This window comes from Dermacentor albipictus, chromosome 1, assembly GCF_038994185.2.
Source record: "Dermacentor albipictus isolate Rhodes 1998 colony chromosome 1, USDA_Dalb.pri_finalv2, whole genome shotgun sequence".
NCBI classification, from domain to species: domain Eukaryota; kingdom Metazoa; phylum Arthropoda; class Arachnida; order Ixodida; family Ixodidae; genus Dermacentor; species Dermacentor albipictus.
The window spans coordinates 179,092,937-179,118,717 of record NC_091821.1 but is presented as its reverse complement, the minus strand read 5'-3'; the positions used below and the strand labels follow the sequence as shown (position 1 = coordinate 179,118,717).

General features: G+C 43.8%; 2 protein-coding genes and 1 long non-coding RNA gene across 3 annotated transcripts in view; 1 reads left to right on the top strand and 2 right to left on the bottom strand.

Annotated features, from left to right (window-relative positions):
• Positions 1 to 13,152, bottom strand: part of LOC139052896 (uncharacterized) — a 186,053-nt gene extending 172,901 nt beyond the window's left edge. Inside the window, exon 1 of the long non-coding RNA XR_011510107.1 lies at positions 11,955 to 13,152. This is a non-coding gene — a long non-coding RNA (uncharacterized lncRNA). The remainder of the gene's footprint in view (positions 1 to 11,954) is intronic.
• Positions 3,899 to 5,469, top strand: LOC139052868 (probable nuclear transport factor 2). Its single transcript, XM_070530021.1, has 4 exons — positions 3,899 to 4,147; positions 4,436 to 4,507; positions 4,704 to 4,802; positions 5,193 to 5,469. The coding sequence occupies exons 1-4, from the start codon at positions 4,040 to 4,042 to the stop codon at positions 5,304 to 5,306; spliced, it is 393 nt and encodes a 130-aa protein (XP_070386122.1). The 5' UTR covers positions 3,899 to 4,039; the 3' UTR covers positions 5,307 to 5,469.
• Positions 13,153 to 15,652: 2,500 nt separating the features above from the next.
• Prosalpha4 (proteasome alpha4 subunit) overlaps positions 15,653 to 25,781 on the bottom strand; it is a 31,783-nt gene continuing 21,654 nt past the window's right edge. The window contains exons 5-6 of the mRNA XM_070530012.1: positions 18,028 to 18,204; positions 15,653 to 15,806 (exon numbers count right to left, since the gene is read on the bottom strand). Coding sequence (XP_070386113.1) covers positions 15,717 to 15,806; positions 18,028 to 18,204 — 267 coding nt within the window. The 3' untranslated portion in view covers positions 15,653 to 15,716. The remainder of the gene's footprint in view (positions 15,807 to 18,027; positions 18,205 to 25,781) is intronic.

Here is a 25,781-nt window from a genome sequence, read left to right as displayed (position 1 = left end):
TCAAACTCTGAACTAACAGAATAATTGGACGAATAGGAATATTGGGTGAATAAATTAATGGACAAGTCGAGATACACACACTGCGGTTCCCTTCTTTTATTTAGTCGTAATGAAATGTAAAAAAAAAAAAATTACTAGAGCATGCTATTCGGCCTGTTCAGGATCTGAAAAGGCAGCCATTACTTGCCCGACAAATCGCGGTATTCCTGTAGCCAATTAACTTTTTATTATTCACTTTAAGGTGCATGTTATAGCTGCGAAATTTAAGCTGAGCTGTAGACAAGTCACGCATGCTTCACAAAACTCCTGTCTAGTACCATATTCTAAATGTCCGTTCTTAAAACATGCTACGAAAATACATTGGCGTTTCATTTAAGTTTCCCAGAAGCCTCCGTATAGTTCACCAGCGCTTCTTTTGGCAGCTTTGAGGACGATCGCAGTCAATGTCGCATGCGAGTAGCACGGGAAGTGGGCACAGGCATAGGAGTTTCAACTGCTATTATTTTACAAACAATAAAAACTTAAGGTAACCCGCACGTCTTGTCGATGGGTTATAGTTCTTCAAAGTGAAGGCACCCCGAACAAGCAGCTTTGACATGCTTTCTTATGTCCTCCACCTAGACGATGAAGAATGTCACATTACGAAGGTCCGGATTTTCACAACTCAAAAGCGCTCCAAACAGCAATTTTTTTTCTCTCTTTTTCTTTTTTGTGTGGGTGTGCATGGGTGCGTGCATACACCCGCTGTAATGCGGTCGGGAACAGAAACCGTGACCTCGAGTTCTGTCCCAACTCCATGGAGTCAGAGTCGCATGTTCATTAATCGACTGCGAGCACAGGTCACATATTGTAGACTTCAAAACACATCAGTATTGACGTTGGTGTGCATCGAATAGTTTGAGCATTCGAGAACGAAATCAGGAAAACCCGATTTTATAACAATCCATTTAATTTTCAGCTATTTTCATCAGCAGTAGTGGCAACACGGAAGCTTCGTCCTAAAAGAAATGATCGGGGAAGGGGAGGAACAAATCATTACAAAATACGACCCCAGTACTTTCGTGTGGTTTGATGTGCGCTAGTCACCCCGCTAACCGTAATATGAATAATAATACAGGGTGTTTCAGCAAAATCTTTCAAAAATATTAAAAAATTTCCTGTGGCAGATACCAAAATTATAGTCCATTAGTTGGTCTACTCAAGCGGCAGACATTACTTGCACAAAAATTGAAATGTATAGTCTACTAATTAACAAAATTCCACAAATTAAGTTTTTAACTAATTACCTTATGTCGCATATTGCAAGTTACGAATTCTAGCAGGTGAGACTGCAAGGCTATCCACTTGAAAAGAATTGTGTGGATGGCACCATTTATGAGATATGCGCCGTCAAATTTGCGGTAAAAATGCAGTGTCATTCCACTTACTTTCTTAACAAGGCGTCATTTTATGCACTGAAGCACAAAAGTAACTGGAATGCCAATGCATTTCTCCAGAAAGTTCTGGAATACCTAGAAACTGGTGTCCTCCCTGCCTTGCAAACCGCCCTGGCTAGAATTTATAAATTTCTAAATGTGCCATACGGTAATTAAAAGCTTATAGAATTTTTTTTCATTATTCAATTATGAATTTCAATTTTTGAGCATGTCCGCCTCTTCCAGTAGACCAGCTCATGAACTACAATTGTGATGTCTGCTACAGGCAATTAAAAAATATGTTGAAAGTGTTCGCTGAAACACCTCGTATATGGCGTGCTCTTGTTTGAGACCATGCAGAATTTTAGAAGCTGCCTGTGGCAGAAGCGCAATTGTAGTCCTTTAGCTGAGTCACTCGAAGCGGCCGACATTACTCGCACAAGGAATCAAAAGGCATAATAGACTAATTAACAAGTATTCACAAGATAACCTTTTAATTAATTACCTATTGTTTATTGCAAATCACGTATTGTAGCCCGTGAGTTTGCGAGACATATCCACTTGCAACGAATTCTCAGGATCACAGAGCTTTGAGACGTGCGCCGTGAAACCTGCTGGAACAATGCAGTATCGTTCCATTTTCTTTACGAACCGACGTTTAATGCATTGAATAAAGCAGAAAAGTAACTGGAATGCCCATGTACTTCGTCGCACACTTTGGGAACATCTCGAAACTGCTATCATCCCGAAAATTAGTTCCAAGTGGATATGCCTTTCGAACTCGCCTGCTGCAATTCAACTGCAATATGTGCTTTAATTAAAATTAGTTAGCGTTTGTTAATTAGTCATTCATGCAATTCAACTTCTCATGGAAGCAATGCACACCTTCTTCGGTAATACAGCTCAGTGGTTAGAATTATGCTATCTGCCACTGACGAATTTTGAAAATATTGTATGTTCTAAAAAGAGTTAAAAAAAACTATATTTAAAAAAAGCAAATGATTAACATGGAAGTCGCACTTCTTGCTAGTTCACAGTGGGATACGTTCGTACTGCATGTAACTTGACTGCAACTAGTAAAATTTGCGACAAACGGCTTAATTTGTTACCATCCTATAGAAGCGGGGAATTGCGTGAACACCAGTAATGGGGAAGTCATCACACATTAAGTTCCTTACCCAAGGTGCATGGTTGGATTCCCCGCCGCGTTTCCCAATGTTGACGGAATACAAAAACGCTCGTTAAAAAAAAAATATATATATATGGGGTTTTACGTGCCAGAACCACGATCTGATTATAAGGCACGCCGTAGTGGGGGACTCCAAAAATTTGGATCACCTGGGTTTCTTTAACGTGCACCTAAATTTAAGTACACGGGTGTTTTCGCAATGGGCACCCATAGTAATGCAGCCGCCCCGGCCAAAATTCGATCCCGCAACTTCGCGCTCAGCAACTCAACACCATAGCCACTAAACAACCACGGCGGGTCTCGTTTACGGCCTCTCACAGCGCTTGTGTTGCTTTTGGACGCCAAACTCCAACGACCATCATTGGTCAAAAACGTGAACTCGACAGACACCCCACCCCACCCCGCATACCACCCTCTGGAGCATTTGGAATCGACATTCGCCATAGCACATGGCGATACAGTGATATTGTGGGTAGCTCATCATATACAGGTGAACTTTTACCTTTTTCGTTTCAAGGTTGAGTATACGGCCTTAAACTGCCACTGCGGTTATAAATTTTATTTATCGGTCGACGGCGGGCTATTACGCCGTAAATGCACTAGCTAATATATAACAGCGGGACATTGCTAGACAGACCGGTTTTGTTAACCTAATGAATGTCCGCCTAGATATGCAGGTCACTCCAAAACAAAAGTGATCTCACCTGGCCCTTAGATGTTTTCAGATTGACTATAGATAAGCGATACAATTTGGCAGGCAAGCAGCGGTTTTTCTTTAAAACAGGCGCTACAACTGGACATACTGGCAACTATTTTGCTTTCGATTAGCTAGAATGTGCTCGCGCTAGTGGTGCCTTTAGCGAATCCGCGCGCGCTTTTGTCATCCGGACAGCCCGTAATATTCCGGAACGGTAGCTACTGTGTGCATTATGCGCATGTGTGGATGTTGCATTAATAAACGAGTAAGTAACAGGGGCTGCAAGAGCGCACCAAACACGGAAAAACTTCGCACATGGAAACATGAATCACAATAAACCACAGAATATGGAAGAAAACGATCAGACCATACAACAAACCCATAGCCGCAGCCCAGCCCAGCCCATGCGCAGCCGGTATAACCGGAAACACAGTGCTCATTCAAAAATGAGGCACGGAAGAGAACATAAATTTTTTGTTTCGATATTGTACTAAAAACGCTATCCTACAATAACATATTTAAGATGTTAAATATTTTAGGACGATTTTAACAATTGTTGAATATTATTTGTTAAAGTTTACCTTAATTACGCGAGATTTTGGAGTTGGCAAGCGGAGTGGCGGAGTCCGGTGCTGTCGGTACTCTGTCCGTGCTCTCCGTGCTAGGCCTACTGGCAGCGGTTATTTATTTCTTGCTGTGGTTGTGTTACAACCCACTAAGTCACAGGCGATTTTAAGTATGTCGCTAAATCCACAATACGACACAATCGGGAAAACTTTTATACAGCAGTACTATGCTATGTTCGATGATCCTGCCTTGCGACCAAATTTGGGGACGCTGTACAATGTAAGCTATCTTTGCTCTTACTTCTAGGCTAGGTATTTGAAATGAGAAATCTAATACCGCTTCAAGCTCGAGTAATGATTCTCAGTTCACCAGATGTTGTGTGGAAACTCGGCTGATTGCATAGTGATGAGTCTGTTAGCAATGTTGCACGTAGTGAACGCATTTCCGTGCGTGTTCCGTGCGTGTGGGTGGAGACCTGCTTGACCCGTTGACAAGGATCAACTAAAACAGGACTTTGCCTGCTCGTTCAGGTACGCTGAAACTGCAATTTGAGTTCTCGTCTTGCAGGAAGAAAAGTCACTGATGACGTTTGAAGGACAACAGATTTTCGGACGAACGAAAATACTAGAAAAAATACAGGTAAGTTGTACCGGTTATTTAGCGAGTGCGGCTACTTGATTCAGTGCACCGTGAATTCTTTCTGTCTAAGTGACAGCTACGTAGGTGTAAGCGCGTGACAAGCAGCCCCGAAACAGGAAGAAACGTGCATTGTTGTGACGTTTCTGATAATCGCACCTTTAATAGAAAATTTCATTTTTCTCCCGTGTCCAACTAGGGTCTGGGCTTTCAGAAGATATGCCACTCTGTTACTATCATCGACTGTCAGCCAATGTTCGACGGTGGTATCCTAATATCCGTCTTAGGCCAGCTCAAGGTGAGTTCAAATCGTTGCACATTTATTGGTTTTGTTTAGAAATGTTACTGCAGACGTTTCAGTGGTCACAGTTGTCATACCCAGCAACTTAATGCTTACATAGAGCTGACATTCCCGATATGACTGTATTAACCTGGTGTATCATTTTCAAGTGTCTGGTAGTTGAACTAGGAGTCGAGATGTTAAGCATGAGCACATTTTTTCCCCAATGCCAGAGAAGTATGATTGTCATCTGAGCTGCTAGCTGTATGTGCATTAAACAAGAGATGTGTGGGAATTTGTGGATATTTGGCCCTTTGCAACTATTTATGAGGTGGTTTCAGATAGATTGGGCTCAAGTAATAGTGGCTAAAGCCAGTATGGCTTTTCTTTTCTTTTTCTTTTCTGCAGACTGACGATGATCCAGCACATACATTTAACCAGGTGTTTGTGTTGAAGCCAATTGGGGACAGCTTTTATGTGGAGCACGATGTCTTCCGGCTAGCCCTGCACCACACGGCATGAGGACGACCAGTGGCAGCAACGTGCGGTGTAGATCAGGGGACACCTGCTCTGCTGCCCGTATTGTTTCCGGTAGCTACGGCACAGATGGCTCAGGAGACAGCCCCTATTTGCTTTTGAAAGTTGTATGCGTGGTTTGTAATAAATGTACATTTCGCTCCTTTTTCACAGGCATCCCAAAATGTGACTTACTGCCTGAAATCTATGTTTGAGAAGGTTCATGTGCTTACTATTTCGGTGCTTCTCGATAGAATACTGTGGCACCATGCACTTTTCTGCTTTTCGAGACACATGGTGGTTGTTCATAGCAGTAACACACAAGTATGGATGCAGACTTGTGTGTCACTCATTGGACTTCAAATAATTTATAACTGTAAGAACACAGGCTTTTACTGTGCAAGTCTAGTGTAGATGCACTTTCAATGTTAAGTCAGCATTTTAAATTGCACTTGTAGATCTAGATGTTGCATGAAAACTTCGGCGAATTGCTGAATGTGTTCTCATATTGGTCTAACAGTGCTAAAGCAGACAAGGACTAAAGGCACACACCAGTGCTGACTCACAAGTTTATTGTTGAAAAAACAATACAGGGAACAAATAGAAAAAAGTTTTTTTGAGTTGTGTGTGGTGGTACATGGTGGCATCAAAAAGGTTTGAGACTGGCTCTGTTTTGAAGAAAGTAATTTATTTGTGTGCATTGAAACACTGTCGCCTTTTAAATAGTCCCTTGCACAGCAATACAGCACTCCCAGCGTTCCTGCCACATTGCGAATGTCCTGGATGTCTTCTTTCCGGAAGAAGTCTAGCACTATGCTGTGATTCAAGCTAGACAAAGGCACTCATGCCAGATTGGTGACTTTTGAACTGAGTTTACTTTGGCAACAGATTGAAATAAGTCGCAGCCAAGTGTGACAAGCAGGGTAGATATCACGTTTTCGACAAGAAGCTCGTTTGTGCCGAGTGATTTGTAATAGGGTGCTTTGTGAACGTGCAGCATCCTGCTCCAGACAGCCTCCCTCAGATGCCCTACACCTTGGAAGGAAAGCTCGCTGTTCATAAACTGGCCATTTTTGACGAATTCCTAATGCACAGTGCCGTGAATGCCGAAAAAAAGTTACATGCATGCGCTTTGTCGAGTGTGAACATTTCTTTTTTTTTTTTTCATAGATACAGGTTTTTCCACTGCGACGAATATTGCTTCATCTTAGAGTCGTAACCGTACACCCAAGTTGCACCCCTAGTCGCGACCTTTGTCATGAAAGATGGGTAACTCGTGTTTGCTTCTGCTTTTTTTCGCTTTTCCCAAAATTAAAAATTCAGCTCAACCATCTCCATTCTGACACAATTTAAATTGAGTTCAAATAGAAGGGTGTTCACCTCATTTCAGTAAAGAGCCTTCCAGGCATATTCTCAAATATTCAGGAATGCTGGGAGCACTATATTGCTGTGCAAGGGGATTATTTCGAAGGTTAGTGTATTTGCACATAAATTAATTTCTTCAATACAGAGCCAGTCTTGAAACTTTTTGGTACCACCTCATATATGTTTTTCCATCAATAAGTATAGCTCTGAATAAGCGCTCGCATGCATACCTTATAGTCTTTGTCAGATTTAGCATTGTTCAATGTAGCTGTAGTAATTTCTTAGTAAACTGGCCTTCTGATACTTTGTCATTTGTGATTGAAGTCTAAAGCATGATTCAAGGCTTGTTGGCAACCTTAAATATAGTTTTTTTTTTATCTACTGTCATTAGTAGTTTTTTTTTTATCTTGGTTCATGCAATCATTTTCATCTATTAACCTACCAACACGGGGAATGACTGCAGGTCATTATTGTTGATGCCAAACAAAAACTAGAATATTAACCGTTGAAACCTACGTAGCATCCTCCTGTTGAAAAATTGTCTGCATTGTTCTTACTGTAGCACAGAAGATTTGTTAACTAAAATTAGCTCCTTTGGGTGTATCCAGCAATGTCTGGTGCAAATGTGGTTTATTTGTTTATAGTGCAACCCTGAGTTGGGGTTTTAGCAGAGTGGAGTTGCATTTGTTGGATTTTGCAAATTTCCAAACAACTGTAACAATAAAGGAAATACATGGAAAGGAAGTACATAACTTGGCAACACAATGATTTACTGGAACCAAGCACAAGAGCATATAATAAGCTTAGTGTGACATGCGAGACAAGTCGCTGCTGTAGGTGTAGGTGTACAGTAAAAAGGTTTACGGATGGTTGTGAAACGACTTAATTAGTAAGTTTATTCAGTTATTGTCCTAGGAAAAAAAGAATACTTAAAAGTTATTTCGAGTGGAAAAAGGAGTTGTGGTCAAGGCGTGTCTGCCCTGTGGCATATCCTGTATAGAAAGTATCTGCGATATGTCTACCTTGTAATAACCTTTAACTAACTGAAACAATCTCAAATGCGATTTCTTTGCGTTAGCGTTGGGAGGCTGGCTTTTGCTAATCATTATGTGATTGAAGTTCGCCCAAAGCTGTTATAAATAAATCTCACCGCTCTCTTTTGCATTTTTATTTTTCAATTTGGTTAACATGTTTTTGAGTGTACAGGTACCAAATTATAGATGTGTAATCCAAAGTTGGCTGAACAATTGCCTTAAATGCAATAAGGCGAACAGCGGAAGTGGAAAGTTCGAGAGCTTATCTTTGATAAGAGTTTATAGTTCGATGAGCTAATTACAGTGTTTGTTTCATCCAGCTAAGGTCATGTGAAATCCATAGAGCAGTGCTCCACTTCCAGCAGAAAGACATTACAGGCTGAATGAAGAGGATTACGCTTATGGGAAATTTTAATGAAAACGGTCTTTTCAAAATTAATAGACATTTGCCGTTTATCACACCAATGAACGACCCTTTGAAGTTCTTCATTCAAATGAATTTGATCTTGCTGGCTTTCAATTTCGGAGTAAAGGGTTCAGTCATCTGCATATAACTTTATTTTTACAGGTGTGTCTTGTATTATATCATTTATAAATAAAAGAAACAAAAGGGGCCCGAGCACTGAGGGACACCAGAGTCAACTGGTACTGTGTGAGAACAGTGATCATTAAAGGAAACATATTGTTTTCGATTAGAGAGAAGCAGAAATCCAATTTACAAGCTGAGAGTTTTTAAACATATCTAATTTAAATAATAGTATATTGTGAGAGACTATCAAAAGCTTTAGCGAAATCCATAAAAATTGCATCAATCTATTTTCCGGAATTTATAGCTTGAGCAAAATCATGTATGGTAATTATTGAATGAAAGTAGAAAACTCTTTAGAATTCATGTTGAGAACTTGACAAAACATTATACTTATCTAAAAATTATGAAATATGCTTATGTATTATATGTTCAAATATTTTACATGAAGTGGAAATTAGAGATTGGGTGATAATTAGTAACGTAATGTATGCTTCCACTCTTATGAAGGGGCTTGACTCTGCCAGTTACCCAGTCATCTGGAACTCGGCTCTCATTCAAAGATTTAGAGAATAGAATTGTCAGATACTTTGAAACCCACTCTGCATAATACTCTAGGAACTCATTTGGTATTCCATCCGGCCCAGGAGATTTTTTTTTACATCAAGTTGCAAAAGTAATTTAAGAAACCACTGCTCACTAATTGTAATGTCGGATATAGGTGGGCACGACACATCAAAATGCTCAAGGACTCTGTTATCCTTAGTGAATACTGATTTAAAATGAGCATTGAGAGCAATATAAATAACAAAGCAGTCGCTAGTTTCTACACCGTTAATTTCAAAAACATCACTGGTCACAGTATTTGGAGAAATCAGACTCCAGAACCTCTCGGGAGACGACATGAAGTTGGGAACCTGCTCCCCAAGATAGAGTTTTTTGTCAGCCGATACATTTGTCTTGACTTGAGAAGTTCCATTATTCGCTGCTGGAGAGCACCTACGTCATTAAAATTGCGTTCTTTATTTTTTAATCGTTCTAGTTGTCTTTGCAACTGCCACATCTCCTGAGAAATCTAGGGGTTCTTTCCTTTCAATTCCTTTACAATATGTGGAACAAATCTTTCAATGCACTCACTTACGAGGACCTTAAAGCTATTGCATAAACCATGAATATCTGCAGTACTGCTTGAAAAAGAATTGTATTCAAATGAAAGTAAGTCCAATATTAAAGTATTGTCTGCACGTGAAAAGTTGGGGAAAGAGACCCTCTTGGAATTTTTATTTAAAACATCAGAAAGGGTTAGGTTCACCGCCTGATCAGATATTCCAGGGAGACCATCACAGCTAGCTTGAGCAGCAACTGCCCCACTTATGAAAAAAAGATGTATTGTTGAACGAGAGTTTCCCTGAATTCTGGTGAATTTGTTGACAATTTGCAATAAGTCAAAAGAAAACGCAATATCGATCATTTTTTCACCAATTTTGTCGTTAGGCTGTTTCAAAGAAAAAGCGGGCCAATTAATATGAGGCAACTTAATATCTCGGGCCAAAATAATCTGATCTCCCGGCTTTACATGTGCAACAATATAGTTATTTGATTCATCAAGAACATCAGTGGAAGTGGTGGGTGGCCAATAAATAGTCCTGGTGACATACCTCGTCTTTCCATAATAAGCTTTGCAAAATATACCTTCAACGTTAAGTATGTCCGGCATTTTTAATATTTGTAGTGATTGTCTAAAAAGAATCTCCACTCCACCACCTCTACTACCACGGTCATTCCTGGGTAAGCATTATGTATGCTATGTACAGTAGTGCGTTGATGCAGTCATGATTCGCGCTCACTTGCTTTTGAAGTCGCCCATTTTTGCATGAGTTGACCTGTACCTGCAAGCTGTCGTGTACCACAATTTCAACACTGCACAACCTGTTATAGTAGGTGCTATGTGAATTTTCGTTGTCAGTCTGCATTCACTCTCAAATTCCACACGAGTGAGTATTTGGCACCTGTTTGCACTTTTTGTCAAGTCAACACGTTTGGTTATATTTGTCTTTGTGGTTACAGCTTTTGCAAAAATTCGCTTTTGGGTATTAAGGTGAATTTATTTAGATGCTACAGCAAGCCGTTGAAACAAAATGTTGGTAAAGCACTTTTGCTGAAATGCTTTAACTTTAATATATAAATGAATTTAGATTTTGCACCTTGTTGTAGCAGTTGCAAACATGGTTATCCTGTTCTTTCTAATCAAATACCTTGCAGCATAGATAATTGTCTTTCCTGGGTACCTTTCCTATCCCTTTAATAACAAAACCACTAGGGCAGCCAGCACTCCTTTCAAGTGCACCTTTGCTGGGTCTACTGTTATAACGAAGCAAATACTTGCTGCCGGTACACTTGGAGTTGTGTAGCTGTACATCAAGTTCAAGCCCAATGCTGATGGCTGCATAGGCACATTAGGCAGTTTTTTCGTTATGTGAACAGAATAAATGAATGGGGGATTGCAGATCTGGCTAACTTGGAATGCAAGGGTGATAGGCCAAATTTAACTTTTTGCCGTGTTGTTCATTGTGCTAGAGCTTTGTTGTTTCTTACATCATGTTTAAACACATTGGTGTTGGTGTAATTATCCATCACTCTCCACTGCGTCATCGGAGGACAACAGAGTGGGAGTGTTGGCTGGTACTTTTAGAGTTAGGCCATGAGGCCTATCTCCCCAAGGTAAGCCAAAAACGCCAAGCTTGAAAACAAATGGCAAGTATTGCCACATTGTATTGATACTGCGCATGTCACAGCAGTAATCGTATGGTGATGATGATGTGATAGTTTGAAAACCAGCTTATATGGCCACTTGGTGAGCCCCTAGTAGACTTGGGAAGTATAATTAAGCCAGTGAAAAAAAAAATATGTCTCGCACATAGCAAAGCTGTTGGAAATTTCCAGCGCTACAACTGCATATGGAAATATAAGAAGAAAGTAGGGAAGATGTTTTTCTGCTGTCCCTTTAATAACAAAACCACTAGGGCAGCCAGCACTCCTTTCAAGTGCACCTTTGCTGGGTCTACTGTTATAACGAAGCAAATACTTGCTGCCGGTTTGCGGCACTGTTTTCCCCATTTCTGTGGCATACGGGAGGCAGGTCCGGCCTCTCTCTAGCCTTATGAGAACTGGGCTGCCATTTGATGCTATTCCTTTTTGCGCTTTGCCAGTGGTCAGAGCAACGCTCCCAGCGTTATCGGTGGGATCAGCCGGCCATGAACGGTAGATAAAAGAGTGGCACAAAGTCCAGCGGAAGACATCGCTACAAAAATCGCGGCTCTGTTGGTTCATGCGCTTGCACCGCGCTAAATGTAGGTCGCAGAAACGTCGCGGCATAGGAACGTTGCAGCTATGATTGTGGTCGGGAGCACTATCCCGCACCAGGCGCGCGCCCGGAAGCAGGTTCCGTGTATACCTGGGGCGTACCCAATAGATGGGTTTGGGAGGCTAAGCATATATGAGAACATTCTCTAAAATGTATCCCAGTGGGTTCACCAGAAAAATCCCCAACGCCGATAAGATCGTAGATCCACACTCGCAAATATAAATGGCACCACTGACAACGGGGACGTGACGCTCTTCTGAGGGGCACTCTTCACCAGGAAAGCGCCGAGCGCCGTTAAGGTCGTCGAAGGCAGCGTTCCCGCCTGCTTTCACATCTAAAGTGAGCCCGCGCCAGCAAGTACTTACGCGCCTTTTCACGCGGCTCCAGATTGATGTGCACGTTGATGTGCTGGTCAGCTGCAAAGGATACGCAGCCAGATGAAGACATCGAGTTCATTAACACTTGCTTCAATGATGTCACTGCATGTCACTCTACCACTGCCATTTTGCATACGTCTAGTTAGAGGGCGTGCCACAACGAAGATCAGGTGGAGTTCGTTGGCGGTGTACGTATCCGGAAAACGGCGGCAGAGGTGCACTGCCGTTATACCCGTTTTCTGTGTGTGGTGAAGCTGGTGAAAATTGGGGCTAACGGCTGTGACTGCTGCGCTTCTTTTGGGTGGTGCTTTGCTTGAGCACTTTGTTGATGCAGGATACATGAACTAAAATGATTTCAGAGCTGCAATCTAAGTTGGGTGTAAGGCAACCTGGCAGCAAGAAGGTAAGAGACAGAAAAGTGGTCAGTGTGTGTGTCGCAGCGCGCGTCCTTGCGCCAACCACTGGTCATGGCCGAAAGGGTCAACCGAGAACGCAAGGTGGCGCACCTTGGGGACGTTTTCTCCAACGGTTACTTTCGAGAATATCGCTCTCAGTGCGCGCTGGTTGGCTGGCTGAACAAAACCGCACGAATCGTACAACACGCCGTGTACTACGTCACACGAAAGTGATCGTCCGAGAATACGTCCCTTGCTTTCTCGGTTGATCACTTTCTGGGATTTTTTCACGTGACGTAGCGTCCAGCCGACAGCTCACTGGAGCGACCTGTATACAACGGGCTTCGTACATCTTGTGCGCTGGCTTAGTCAACAGAGCGCACTGAAATTGTTATTCCTGAAAGTGATCAACTGATTATGCGTTCTCAAGACCTAGGCCTGTCGTGAACTCGGCTTCTTGCAGCACTACTGCGTTTGACTACATGCACCAGTCTGAAATAATGCAACCGGTAGGTTTCCATACTACAGCCATTCCACAGAAAATCGGCGACGTCATCGTACAAAAAAATTCAGACCGAACTCATCTACGATGGCTATCCGAATATGTGAATAGCCGAAACGGGTCTTGTATGAGGCGTGTACTGCAGCCGGGGCTCCTCTCGCACTTCCTTCTGGACACGCTACGCCACCTAGCGGCGCGCCCCGGAAGTCTGGACGTGGCTTCCAAGACTGTTGGGTTGAGGTTTTCTTCAGGGATGCCCTTCAGTAGACCATCAAAAAATATTTGCCGCTTGACGCGCACGGCTGAATATTCTTCCTAATTGAAAATTAAAACGGAATGCCATAAAATTGACTTGTGATTCTTGGTCTACATAGCATATGTTGTCATAGACTGGCAGTGTGTCACGCTGATCTTGATGCACATTATGTGCATGAATATTTTAGACTCTATTAGTGCTTATGTAGAAAATTTACAAAACCCTGTACTGGACCGGCTGTCACACACTGAAGCACTGAAAAAATATTAGTCGCCATTTGTCAGCCTATACCAAGCTGACACAATATGCAGTTATTTGAGGGTTTATCATATGCTCTACTTGCATTTGTATTGACATTACAACCATTCTATTTTTTAGTTTCCGTTGACAAATGTAGGAAATAAAGAAGGGGAAAGAAATTGTGGTGCAGTGTGATAAGGTGTCGGGTTGCTGTGCTAAGGAACCCGTTTGATACCGGTGTCACACACATACTTCTGATCACGATTGGTATCGATCCGGATGAAGATTATCGACTGCGACTGGCTCTCTTGCGCATTTTGTGCAAAGGAGCCAATCACGACCGAGAAATTCGATCCGGATCGGGCTTGACCGCGATCGAAAGCGCGCCGTGTGACACCCATATGATGTGGGGTCAATTCCACCCAGAGTTGAATAAATTTTAGAGGAAATTTAGAGGCCCCATGGTTCCCGTTCTTCTCATACAGCGCACAATGGCATTCAAGTGAAAACCAATCTTGAGCATTGCTAATGTAAAACATGGTTATAATTTTTTTGAGATATTAAGGGTGCATGTAAATGCAGATTGTCACATTGGTAGTTGCTTTCAACAAAACTTTTAAGAACATTTCAATTCATCTCAACGAGACACCTCATAACTATAATAACCCAACTATTGTAGACCCTATAAAGGTGTCCACAAATCGGATTTCTAAACATTAAGTACTGTGCACCTGCATTTAGCTTACCTTACACGATTTACATAAGCACCTTTACAACCAGCACAGAATGATTGTCCGGCAGTGAAAAAAAGTGAAAAGAACCTAATTTAAAATTATTCATGCTCCAATTCCCATCTTGATAAACTAGTTTGTAGTTACATATTCTATTCAAAGTTTTAACAAGTGCATCTTCTCCACAAAGTCCATGTGGTCATTCAGTAAACAAATATTTAAAAAAAAGTTAGCTAGACAGTGCTTTGGTTTAATGTTTGTATGGCTTTTGCAGAAATTGAAGTTTCCTTAAGCTCCTTTCCTCAATTAGCCTTTACTTCAGTTGCCGAGTACTTTTGTTCAATACTGAATGTCTTCACATATTCGCTTACCAGGACAGAGGGACATAGGCTAAATGGCCATTGTTAAGCACTTATTCTGGTGTGAATGATCTTTGTACTCCTGTGTATACCAGTGCCGTACGCTACCACAGTTACCAAGCTGCCATTATCACCTTGGTAATAAAGGCAGGCAATAGAAACAAACTGGTCAATCCAGTAGTTATCCTGCTCACTCTTGTGGCCTGAAGTACTAACAGGTGTCGCAGCAATTCTGAGGTACTATCATGCTCAATATGCATTGCAACACGAGCATACACCCACCAATTTTTTCAATAATAAAAATTACAAGTGCCATTTTTCTTCAAAACAGGGTGCTACCAGTAATTAGAAGTGTTCACCATTTTTGTGCAGGCACTGCTATGCTGCCATACAGCCACGGCACGGCAGTCACACACACATACACAAAAAAAATCAGATTCTTGTGTTGCAACTTGTATTAAGTGCAAAGCACATGGAAGCGTTCTTTCAGTTCTTTAATTTGGAAGAGAGGGATTAAATACAAGAATCTGCAGCAATTTCCCAGTGAATGCGCATATCTCAAAGAAAATGACATATAAAGTATCAAGTTTGTTACAGGTCAAGAATGCAATGCCAAGTGCCCCTCAAAAAGAATAGCAGTACATTTACTGCTGCCGAACAAAAGGGGCACCTCCATTTCATGTTGGTGTAAGGAACTTCTTTTTGAAGTGTGGAGGGAGGAAGGGGAGGTAAATGATGCTTTTTTGAGAGGATCCTCCCTTAAACTCTTGACCAGTGAGTGACTATAGTTCACTTGTCTTAAATGCTGAATACATTTCAGCATGATTAGTCGGAACTCGCTAAACTTTCCTTTATTAGAAGTTAATCACGGTAACTACGTTTTGGTCATGCTTCTTGCTCTGGTTGCGCTGTGGCTAATGTTGAGCTTTACGTCACGCTGCTGACATCTTGCAGCAGTGAAAACAAACAAATATCAGATATGACACAGCTTGGAGTGGGAAATGTGTATCGGGAGAAATGTGTGAAAGTGATATCTGCATTTGATATCGAACTAAGTTGTTTACTTTTTTTGTTTACTTTTTTTCTCGTGTTTTTAAAGATTTAGTCAAATGTGAATTCCCTGTTACAAAGGCATGGCCATATTTCAGTTGCCACTGCCTATGGCATGCATAATAGGTAACAAATAAGACTTCAACAGCAGCATACAATGATGTATTCAGATTTACTGATGAAACATTGTTGGTTACACTCTCAGAGGAATTAGCTGCTACTTCTTCTGTTTCTTTTTCTCAGCTTCATCTTCTTTTTCCTTCTCAATTTCTTCAACATACTTTTCAATCTCCTTTGCTTCCAGCATCTGGAAAGAAAGAAAAAATTGACTATAATGTTGCAATGGACATGCTCTCAATTGACAAGCTCCTCAAAGCAGCAGTTATAACTTCACGCACCAGTCAAGCACTCATCGTTTCAATAATGAAGCTCTCCTCTAATCATGGCACTTCCTTTTGGCTTTGAAAGCAAGTCACACAATGCTATGAAACACTCAAAAGATGTCCACATCACCTTCATACTACTACGAAACATATGTGTATTAGAACAAATGCCAGAACATATTGTCTTCTAAGCAGTTTCCAATAATTCACTGTACTGCAGCAGTTTTGGCAGCAATGCACTGCCAAAAGTGCTGCAGTACAGTGAAGCAGCAAAGTGCAGTGGACTACATAACAGATTTTCAACTTCTTACCACTCGCAATCTCTAAACTAAAATTAAATTATGGGGCTTTACGTGCCAAAACCACAATATGATAATGAGACATGCCACAATGGGAGACTGGATTAATTTCGACCACCTGGGGTTCTTCGACCTGCACCTGTATGCAAGTACACTGTCGTCCTTTATGAAAGGCAAAGTGTAACTCTTGTAAGGCGAGAGACAGCGCTGTTACGTTTCGACTGTGCTCGCGCAACACGCTTGATTTGTTGGAAGCAGATGATGCGCTGCAGGCATCGCCCATTGCTCGAGCGGAGAGGGAGCGTAATCTAGCAGCGCTTGTCCACAGGCCATCACTCATTATTTTGTTTGCCAATAAATGACACCAAAAGCAGATTTGCTTTTTTTAGCTGTCAGTTGATGGCACTGTAGGCAGCCACCGCAGAGCACAGGCCACGCGCTTGCATGTGCCCTTTCATAAAGGATGACAGTGTACATGAGCATTTTTGCATTTTGCCCCATCGAAAATGCACGACTGGGAGTCGAACTTGCGATCTCGTGCTTTGCAGTGCAACGCCATAGCCATTAAGCCACCTTAGCAGGTACAAACTCTAAACAAAAAGAACAGCTAACATTCAAGATATATAATATCATTTACTAATATGAGCTGTACGTCACATGCAGTGTGCAGAAAACCAAGCCTTCTCAAACTATTTGTCAAACTAGTTGTCCACGGCTCACTAGACTATACCCGTCTTGTACAGGATGCACTGTGCCAATCAATTGTGTTTTTGTCAACACAAGCATGCTGAATTACATTAATGAATACAATGCAGTTCATTGTTGACGGGAACACACGAATGTACAACATGTGCAAATTTCTCAGTTAGGCAAATGTAAAATCGCCTGGCTTTGCAGTAGATGACTTGTGCTTGGTGGTGATGGTACCTTCCTATGAAAGGTGCTACACACTTGTACACTGCAATAACCGAGCTTTAGCTGGCACTTGCAGCTAGAGCACCTGCAAAGTGAGCTGCATATTACAGTGTTACCTCTAACAATGGACCACACTGTACAAATAGTGACACGAGGCCCTGATAGCACAATTTGGTAGACTTCTATAATTCTTTCTTTCGTGATGTGTTGTAATTTCAGAGATTCCTGTTACTGAATATGCACCTGACAGGTTTACAAAAGTTTTAACCAACTATGCTAACCCTGCCTGCCATGTCTCGTAGTTCACCCCACACTAGCCATGGCCTTCCAACATTAGACAGCTTTAGTATAGCGTACGCTATTCCATTGCGTACGCTAAAAAATAGCGGGTATAGCGGGCGTACGCAACGCAAACGAGTTAGCGTTAGCGTTTTTGCGGGGTTTGTGGAGTTTGCGGGAAACATGGCGGCGGTCCCGGCTGCCCGCTTCGAATTGAATTTGGCGTTGCTTTTGTAAAATGCGCTTCGTTCGTAGCAAATTACTGTGTAAACGGCTTTCGCTTAGTCTCAGGTCGCTTCGATGACAGAGTATTATGGATAACTTCGTGGTGTTTTGGAGATCTCTTCTCGTTTCGAACGAGTCGAAGCCTAACGAAAGAAACGTTTGAGATGTCAGCGCCACCTATCGCTACAGGTGCGAAATAGCCGCAACAACGGCATATGGCCTCCGAGATCCGAAGATATCACCGGCCAACTAAAACTGTAGAAAACGTGCACTGCTTAGCGTACGCTATATCATAGCGTATAGCGTACGCTATAGTTACATACGCTAAACTAAAACTGTCTATTATCTACCAAACTGGAGTGGCCTAAGTGGAATTGCCATGAAAAATGATTACCACAACAAAATAACCAGTGCAAACAAATCTAACCTTCAATGGCTTTCCACGCTCCATCACTGCCACTTCCAGGTTGTGGCCTTGGATAACCTCCAGTAGAGCACGTATTGCTAGTTTCACTGCACCTTCATCGGACTCCATCTTATCTGCAGAATAGTTCTTCTCAAGGTACTCACGTACTGTCTTGGCACTCCTTCCGGTGGCATTTGCCTGTTACAACAGAACAACATGCATTTTCTATAAGGCTCTGAACACAGCAGATGATTCATAAAGCATGAAATGTGCAACTTCTAATCAATATCATGTGCCCATAGCAAGAAACTTTTGTACGGAGGATGGGGGGAGGGGCATGCCTCAGGGTAAAAGAAAGGCCAAAAATTTATTCCCATTCAAGCTAAGGGAAATATACATACAAAAAATCTAGAGCATCACAGCCAAAGTTAGTCTTTTGAGGCCAGTGCAAAATTAAGACATCTGTGATAACCACAAATGTGAAGCATGTAAACTTCCTATGGTCAATGTAAGAATGTTACTTGGCAGACTTTCCCTGCATCAATGACTCCTTGTGTGCACCATCGTCTCAAATGAACCTTCTTGCATCCATGAGGTGCCACAGTGTATACTTCTACATAAACTACTTTGCAGGCTATAGACAGTATCCACGGCACTGCCAGCAGTGTAATGCGGCAATGACGAGCACAATCCTACATGCCAGCCAGAATATGCAAGCATTTAGCAGATGTAGCCGTGCAAATAGCACTGAAAGACCATTTGTCCACTGCAATCTGAAGGCAAGAGAGTTCATTCGAACTTGTTGGACAAGTTGGTAACAGTAAACAACGCCATCTGTGCACACAAACAGCTTGTTGGGTTTCTTCTAGCATCCAGCTTTCTTGCTGGCGCAGCTAATGTGTGGACACAGGGCAGTCTAGAATCTGCTCTAATGAATCTGTGTCCTCGTGCAATGCAGGATAGTTTATTACAATTGGCAAGACTAATTTTGGCTATCTGTGCTCAATTTTCAGACAGCCTCCGAGGTCCTCCCGCAAAAAGAGAGGGCACCATATCAAGAAGAACCTTAATGTAATTTCGAGTACAACAGATTACATGTTTTCTCATCTGGCACCTTTTTTTCTAAGCAATTTATCACTTGTGCTCGTGCTTATGTTGTTTGTTTGTCTTAAATCTGCAGAGAGAGAGAGAGAGAGAAACAACTTTATTGAGCCGAGCTCGACATCTTCTTAGACGCCGTTGATGGAAGTGGTTCCCTCTTCACGGGACCCATATGCTTCCCTAGCCGCCTGGCCCCTGGAGATCAGGACGAGCTGGTCTTCCAGGGCGGTGCTGGTTAGCAAGGTCTCCCATCGCTCGGTAAGGGTGGATGAGGCATGGGGTAGGGTAGTGGGGCAGTTAAGAGGTGGGGGGATCGCCTTGATGAAATTGCATACTCCAATGACGTGTTGGAGCGTGCCTAAATGAGTTTCGCAGAAGTTACAATCCTTCTCGTACCTCTCCGGGTACATCTTGTTTAGAAGGTAAGGGTGCGGGAAGGATCCTGCCTGTATTTGCCTGTAGATCGCTTGCTGTTCTCTGCTAAGCGATTTGTGAGGATCGGGGTAACGGCGCCTCTCCGTCTTATAATGGTTCGTAATGTCTCTGTAAGTAAATATGGACTGTGGCTCATCTTCCTCAACCCGGTGTTCCATCTCTCGGGCGAACTGGTGGGCAAGTTCGTTGCCCTCCAGCCCAGAGTGAGCCGGTGTCCATATTAACTCAACCTTCCTTTCAGGTATGTCGCGTTTCCTTTGGAGAATATCTAGTGCCGCAAGAGACACCCACCCCTTCCTGTAGTTGTTATACGCCTTTTGCGAGTCGGTGACAATTCTTCCCACCTTGGGCTGCGTGAGTGCTAGCGCTATAGCGGCCTCTTCTGCCACCTCTGGAAAAGACGTCTTGATGGAGGCGTAGGTTACGAGCACATCCCGCGTCGTAACTGCCAGCGTTGCTTTCGATGAAAACTTGGGTAGCGAAGCGTCTGTGAAGAGAGTGACCCCCTCTTCCTCTTCTACTATTTGACCCAAAGTCTCCGTCAAGGCCGCTATACGAGCTGCTCTGCGGCCGTCGTTACGACCCGACGTCATGTTTCTAGGCAGTGGCTTACTGTGGATTTTATGCACCCACAACCTGGGTAACGGCCCCGTTTCCTTCCGCTCTGCCTCTTGCCAGCGCAACTTGGCAAGAACGCGACGTCCCGCCGACGTCTGACTGAGCCGAACTCTTTGATTAGATAGATGAGCTTCTATTAGCTCTTCGACGACGTTGTGCTTGGCCATGCCGAGAAGCTTGTCGGTCGAAGAATGCTTCGGAATGCCCAGCGCCAACTTGGTTGCCTTTCGTATAATGACGTTCAACTGGTCCCTGTCTTTTTTCAGTAACTTGAGGTACGGCGCCGCGTAAACGATGCGCGACGTCAAGAAGGCCTGGACGAGCGTCAGTACATCGTCCTCCTTCAATCCCCTTTGTCTGTTTGTGACTCTTCTGATCATGTTCGAAATTTGTTCCGTTGAAACTTTGATTTTGTCGATCGACGCTCCCGCCTTGCCATTGTTCTGGAAGATGACACCCAGGATACGTGCTTGCGTGGTTGGTGTTATGGTCGTCCCGTCGATGGTGATGCGTACGTTCTCTTGGTCTCCTTTCTTTCTTCTTGGCTTGATGACGAGTAACTCGGACTTCTGTGGCGAGCAACTGAGGCCGCACGATTTAGCGAAATCGTGCACGGTCTTTGCCACTCTCTGAAGGGTCTCCTCCATCCAACTCTCCGACCCTGCCCTCGACGTCCACACAGTGATATCGTCTGCATAGAGAGCGTGATCTATGCCCTCTATGTCTTGAAGCAAAGTCGGGAGAGGGAGGAGTGCCAGGTTGAAGAGAAGCGGCGAAAGAACCGATCCTTGCGGAGTGCCTCTGTCTCCCAGGGCTATCGGTTCCGACTTCTCCTCTCCAATTTTGATGGTTGCCGTTCTATTGGTTAAGAAATCCTGCACATATTTGAATGTCCGCTTTCCGCATCCCGTTTGGTGCAGGTTACGAAGAATACTTTCGTGTGTGACGTTATCGAAGGCCCCCTTGAGATCGAGCGCCAGGATAGCTCTTGGCGTAGGGGTCTTCGCTTGCTTGATAACCAGCTCGTGTATTTGCACCAAGACGTCTTGCGTGCTCAGGTGCCTCCGGAATCCGTACATGGTCGGTGGCATCTGATCAGTGACATCCAAATGTCTCTGAAGTCTCTTGAACACCATAAGCTCGACCACCTTCCCTACACATGACGTGAGGGAGATGGGGCGTAGATTGTCGACGTGGGGTGGTTTCCCTGGCTTGGGAATGAAATGCACCTCCGCTTCTTTCCATTCTTTTGGTAACGAGCCCTTCTCCCAGGACACGTTGACGAGGTTTAGCAGTTCAGCTCGGCTTTTGTCGCCCATATTTTTTAGCATCTTGTATGTAACGCCGTCAATTCCCGGTGCGCTGCCTTGATTACTTTCATCGATGGCCGTAACCAGCTCCAGTTCGGTGAAGGCTTCGTCCATCTCGACGTTGCTATCGCCTTCATACTCGTGAGTCGGGTTACCGCTCTTCTCAGTCTTGAGGTATTTACTTGTGAGTTCACGAATGAGCTTCTCCCCGTCCCCGTCGTAACTGTTGATCGTTCTTGTGAGGTCTCGGACGCATGCGCTCTTGCTTTTTAATGGATCTATGAGGTGTCGCAACAGCTTCCAAGTCTTCTTCGTAGACAGTGTGCCTTGCAGGTCATCACACATCTTCATCCAGTTTTCCCTGCATAGTTGTTCCGCATACTCGGTCACTTGCTTGTTGAGCGCGTGTATACGTTTGCGAAGCTTCTTGTTATGTCTTTGCCTCTTCCACCTTCGAGTAAGACCGTGCCTGGCCGCCCACATGTGACTAAGCCTGCTGTCTACGAAGGGAATTTGCGTGGTAGTAGTAATCTTCTGCGTAAATTTCTTTACAAATTCGCGTTGCTTTTTGGCCCATGCCTCATACGTCTTGGTGTCTTGGTTTTCGTCCTCGCCTTCACTGTCTGCGCTTCTACGTAACCGGTCCCAGTCTGTAATGTTGGCTTGACCCAGTTTCGCCTTGATGTCAGTCCCCCCGAGGGTTACACAAATTATATCGTGATCCGAGCCAAGATTTTCCCCCGTGTTACGCCAAGTTACGTCGAGGTTCCCCCGAACTAGCGTCAGATCAGGTGTGGTGTCTCTGACCGTGCTAGTGCCTGTCCTGGTTGGTACGCCCGGTTCGTTAACCACCTCCATGTCGTAGTCCTCTATAGCTTTAGCCAATTGGTTTCCTCTTTTTGACGAATATTTATAACCCCACATCGTGTGGGCGGCGTTAAAATCTCCTAGCACTAAAATCGGTCTTGTTTTTGCTTCTTTAATGCAGTCCAATATGGTGCCTTCAAAGTCAATGACCCTGCTGGACGGTCGGCAATAAGCATTCAGGACGAAAAAGTTCTTGTCCCCCCCCCACTCTTCTGCTGTGAATTTCGATGAGCGTATGTTCGTAGCCTCGCTGAGCGGTCACGTGTTGTGTGGCCGCCACGTTGCTGCGGACCAAGATCGCAGTACCCTTTTCGCTAGGGTCCGTATACGTAATGTATCCCGCGAGCTTGGCCCGGCCGTTGGTCTCTTGTAACGCTATGATATCCGGTTTTTGGTCCAATTTATCAACGAATAGTTGTAACTCCCCTATCTTGTTTCTAATACTCCTACAGTTCCATTGAAATAACACCGCAGTCTCTTTCTGCTTTCCTTTAGTCTTCGTCATTTTCTACTTTTTGAGCGGTAGATTTGCGCACGGAACCAACTTTTCGCGGCCTGACCCGTAGATTAAGCCGTGGTGACTTCATCTTGGCAACGGTGAGATGCTTATTTTTCGCATCCATCGTCATGACTCTAACGGAGAGTTGGCTGCATTTGGCCTCCACATTATCCATTCTTACTGTTAGATTGTTCACTTGCGCAGACATTTGGGAAACTTGGCTGGAGATTTGCGTAAGCATTCTCATGACGGACTCCATTGTCGGAGCAACGGCGGCCTCAGCCTTCTCTTCCTCCATGGCAACCACTGCCGTTTCTGCCTGTGGAGTTTGCGTCACTGACTGCGTCAACGCCGGTGATGTGATCTGCGCCGATGACGTGATCAGCTTCGTCACCGCTGGAGTAGCGCTGGTGGTGTCTCTCTTGGGTACTTTCCTTTTAACTGCAATGACGTCATTATCACTGTTCTTTGTTCTACTGAGCGTCTCGATACGGTCCATCATTGCTTTTATCTGATTGTTTTGGTCCTTGATTTGATTGTTCTGCCTCTCTATCATCTCCTTGAGTTCCAAACAGTGTCTACACTCGTTGTCTTTGGAAGGGCGGGAGGAGGGGAGGGGAGGGAAATTGCTATTGTCGAGAGCGACGGGAGACCCCGCTGCCCAGCCCACCTGTTTCTGCAGGTGTATTGCAAATCTGCAGCACTGTATTGCAATTGTGCTATTTCAACTAGCTCCAACACAAGCTTTAACGAGCAACACCTTCCAGAAAGGGCACAAGCACAAAGTGGTGCCATACCTTCACTGGATGTCCCACAATCTTAAAAAATCCACAAACAGGTATGGCATTCCTGCTTATTCAGCACAGCACCAGCTAGCCAACTTGCATCCATGCATCAACAAGAAAGCTGGATGCCAGATCAGCACACCAAAACATATATGAAGTACACAAACAGTGTTGCATATGCGATAGTCTTTGGCCATACTTCGCCCTTGCGCCATAAAACATCAAACATTCATTCATTCATACTGCTATGGTGTGAAAAGACCTCTGTAGGTCAATGTGCACTGCACCAATGACTGAGCACAGAAGCAAAACTACAGTTGAACCCACTTATAGCAATGTTCAAGGGCCACAAAAATTCCTTTGTTATAACAGATAATTGTTATAACCGGGTTGCATGAAAAAAATCAAGATATGGGGCTGGCAGAGCTGTTGTGAGAAAACAATATGGTGGGGTGGCCAGTGCCCCTCCCCACCACCTTCCTCCATCCAGCTGCTGATCGTGTTCACTCGTTTAACAGCTTCCTGGGCACTCCAATCGCGTGCAACAAGCCACGGTTGTCGGAGTTAAAGAATGGCACTGCTATAACAACTGCAAAGAGGGCTCACGAGTGGCAAGCAATATGCCAGCACCGCTGAGGCATTGCTTTGGTGGCCCTCAAAGGGGCCTTTTAAAGAATGCAAGAAGGTTGCCGTGGCAGCCTGTCAGCTTGAGAAATCCAGAAGGAACGTTGGGGAGAGATCGCCACAAGCATCTCGCCGAGTACTTCTCACTGGCTTGCACGAGAAAACCCTATGTCTGTCAGCCTTGCATGCTTTACGCGAAGCTCACCGACATCCTTCTCCAAGGCATCTAGGTGCTCCATGTGGTGCAGCAGAAGCTTCCTCACGAAAACAAATCATCGAAGGGACTGAACCATCTGCCGGGCCTTCTGTGAGTACAACGTTGAGGCAGCCTGCCCTACCGTGTCATCACTGCCGTCATCGTTGTCGCTATCCATGCAAGCATGTTCGCGATGATTGCCTCATCAGTTAGAAGCACTTAGTTTGCAAACCCATAGCTGTGCACTTTCTTTTCAAGCAAAGTGCAAAATTTTCTATTTTTGGAGTGAATCTTTCAATGGCGTTTTGACAATATCGTCCATACAGCAAATGACACTGAACAGCAAGTGTGCAGCTCATAATTCTACTTCAGCGATGGATAACGATTCACGTTGCACTATCTGCTTTTCTTCTGAAGTGACTCAAAACGCAGGCTACTGGATCCAAGCAGCGAGGTATCCATTTCACACAACGGAGAAGCTAACACTTGCATAAGAGCATACAATGGAAAATTCCATCAATTGGACTGCTGGTGCATGTGTGCGCTGGCCCATCAAGCAAGTTTTACGAGGGGTGCCTGAAAAGTTCGCAGCCCACCCATGAAATCTTTTTCGCATGGTCTTGTTCTCCAATGCAATATGTTATTCAGTTATTTGAATGGGCTCATGAGCAATCTGGATTTATTTTGATTTCTTTGGTTTCAGGTACAGCGGTTTAAAGCAAGGTTGCGAAGCTTAAATATGGAAATTGAGAGAAATTTGCAAAGCGAGCAGTCATTCAATACCTTTCGAAAAAAGGACTTAAACCACAACAAATTCACAAGGACATGCTGAAGACCTTAGGGGACAATGCTCCTTCTTATGCTATGGTAAAAAAGGGGGTTGCAAATTTCAAGCGAGGCCAGATCAATTGAAGATGCTGCGCGCAGTGATCATCCCTCAACAGCATGCACAGATGAAAATGTCCAAAAAGTTCAAGACGTTGTAATGGCTGATCGACGTGTCACACAGCGGCACATTGCAGAATGTGTGGACATATCAGTGGAGAGGGTTGGCCATATCCTAACACAGCTACTGAACATGTACAAAGTTTCGGCTTGATGGGTGCCCAGACTAAAGAACAAACGTCTGGTAGAACTTCACTCTGCAGAAAATCTGCAACTGTTTGAAGCTGATATTAATCTTTTTCTGCAGAGATTCGTCACAATGGATGAAACTTGGGTGCATCACTTTCGTCCCGAGTCAAAAGAAGCCTCGAAACAGTCGAAACATCCCACTTCCCCCCACCCCAAAAAGGCAAAGGTGGTTCCATTCGCTGGCAAGGTTATGGCATCAGTGTTCT

What these genes read in the sequence shown, in the direction of transcription:
- LOC139052868 (XM_070530021.1), top strand. Translation starts at nt 4,040, where the DNA reads ATGTCGCTAAATCCACAATACGACACAATCGGGAAAACTTTTATACAG. An exon ending in AAATACTAGAAAAAATACAG is followed by an intron (nt 4,508 to 4,703) that starts GTAAGTTGTACC and finishes GTGTCCAACTAG; the next exon opens with GGTCTGGGCTTTCAGAAGAT. An exon ending in CCGTCTTAGGCCAGCTCAAG is followed by an intron (nt 4,803 to 5,192) that starts GTGAGTTCAAAT and finishes TCTTTTCTGCAG; the next exon opens with ACTGACGATGATCCAGCACA.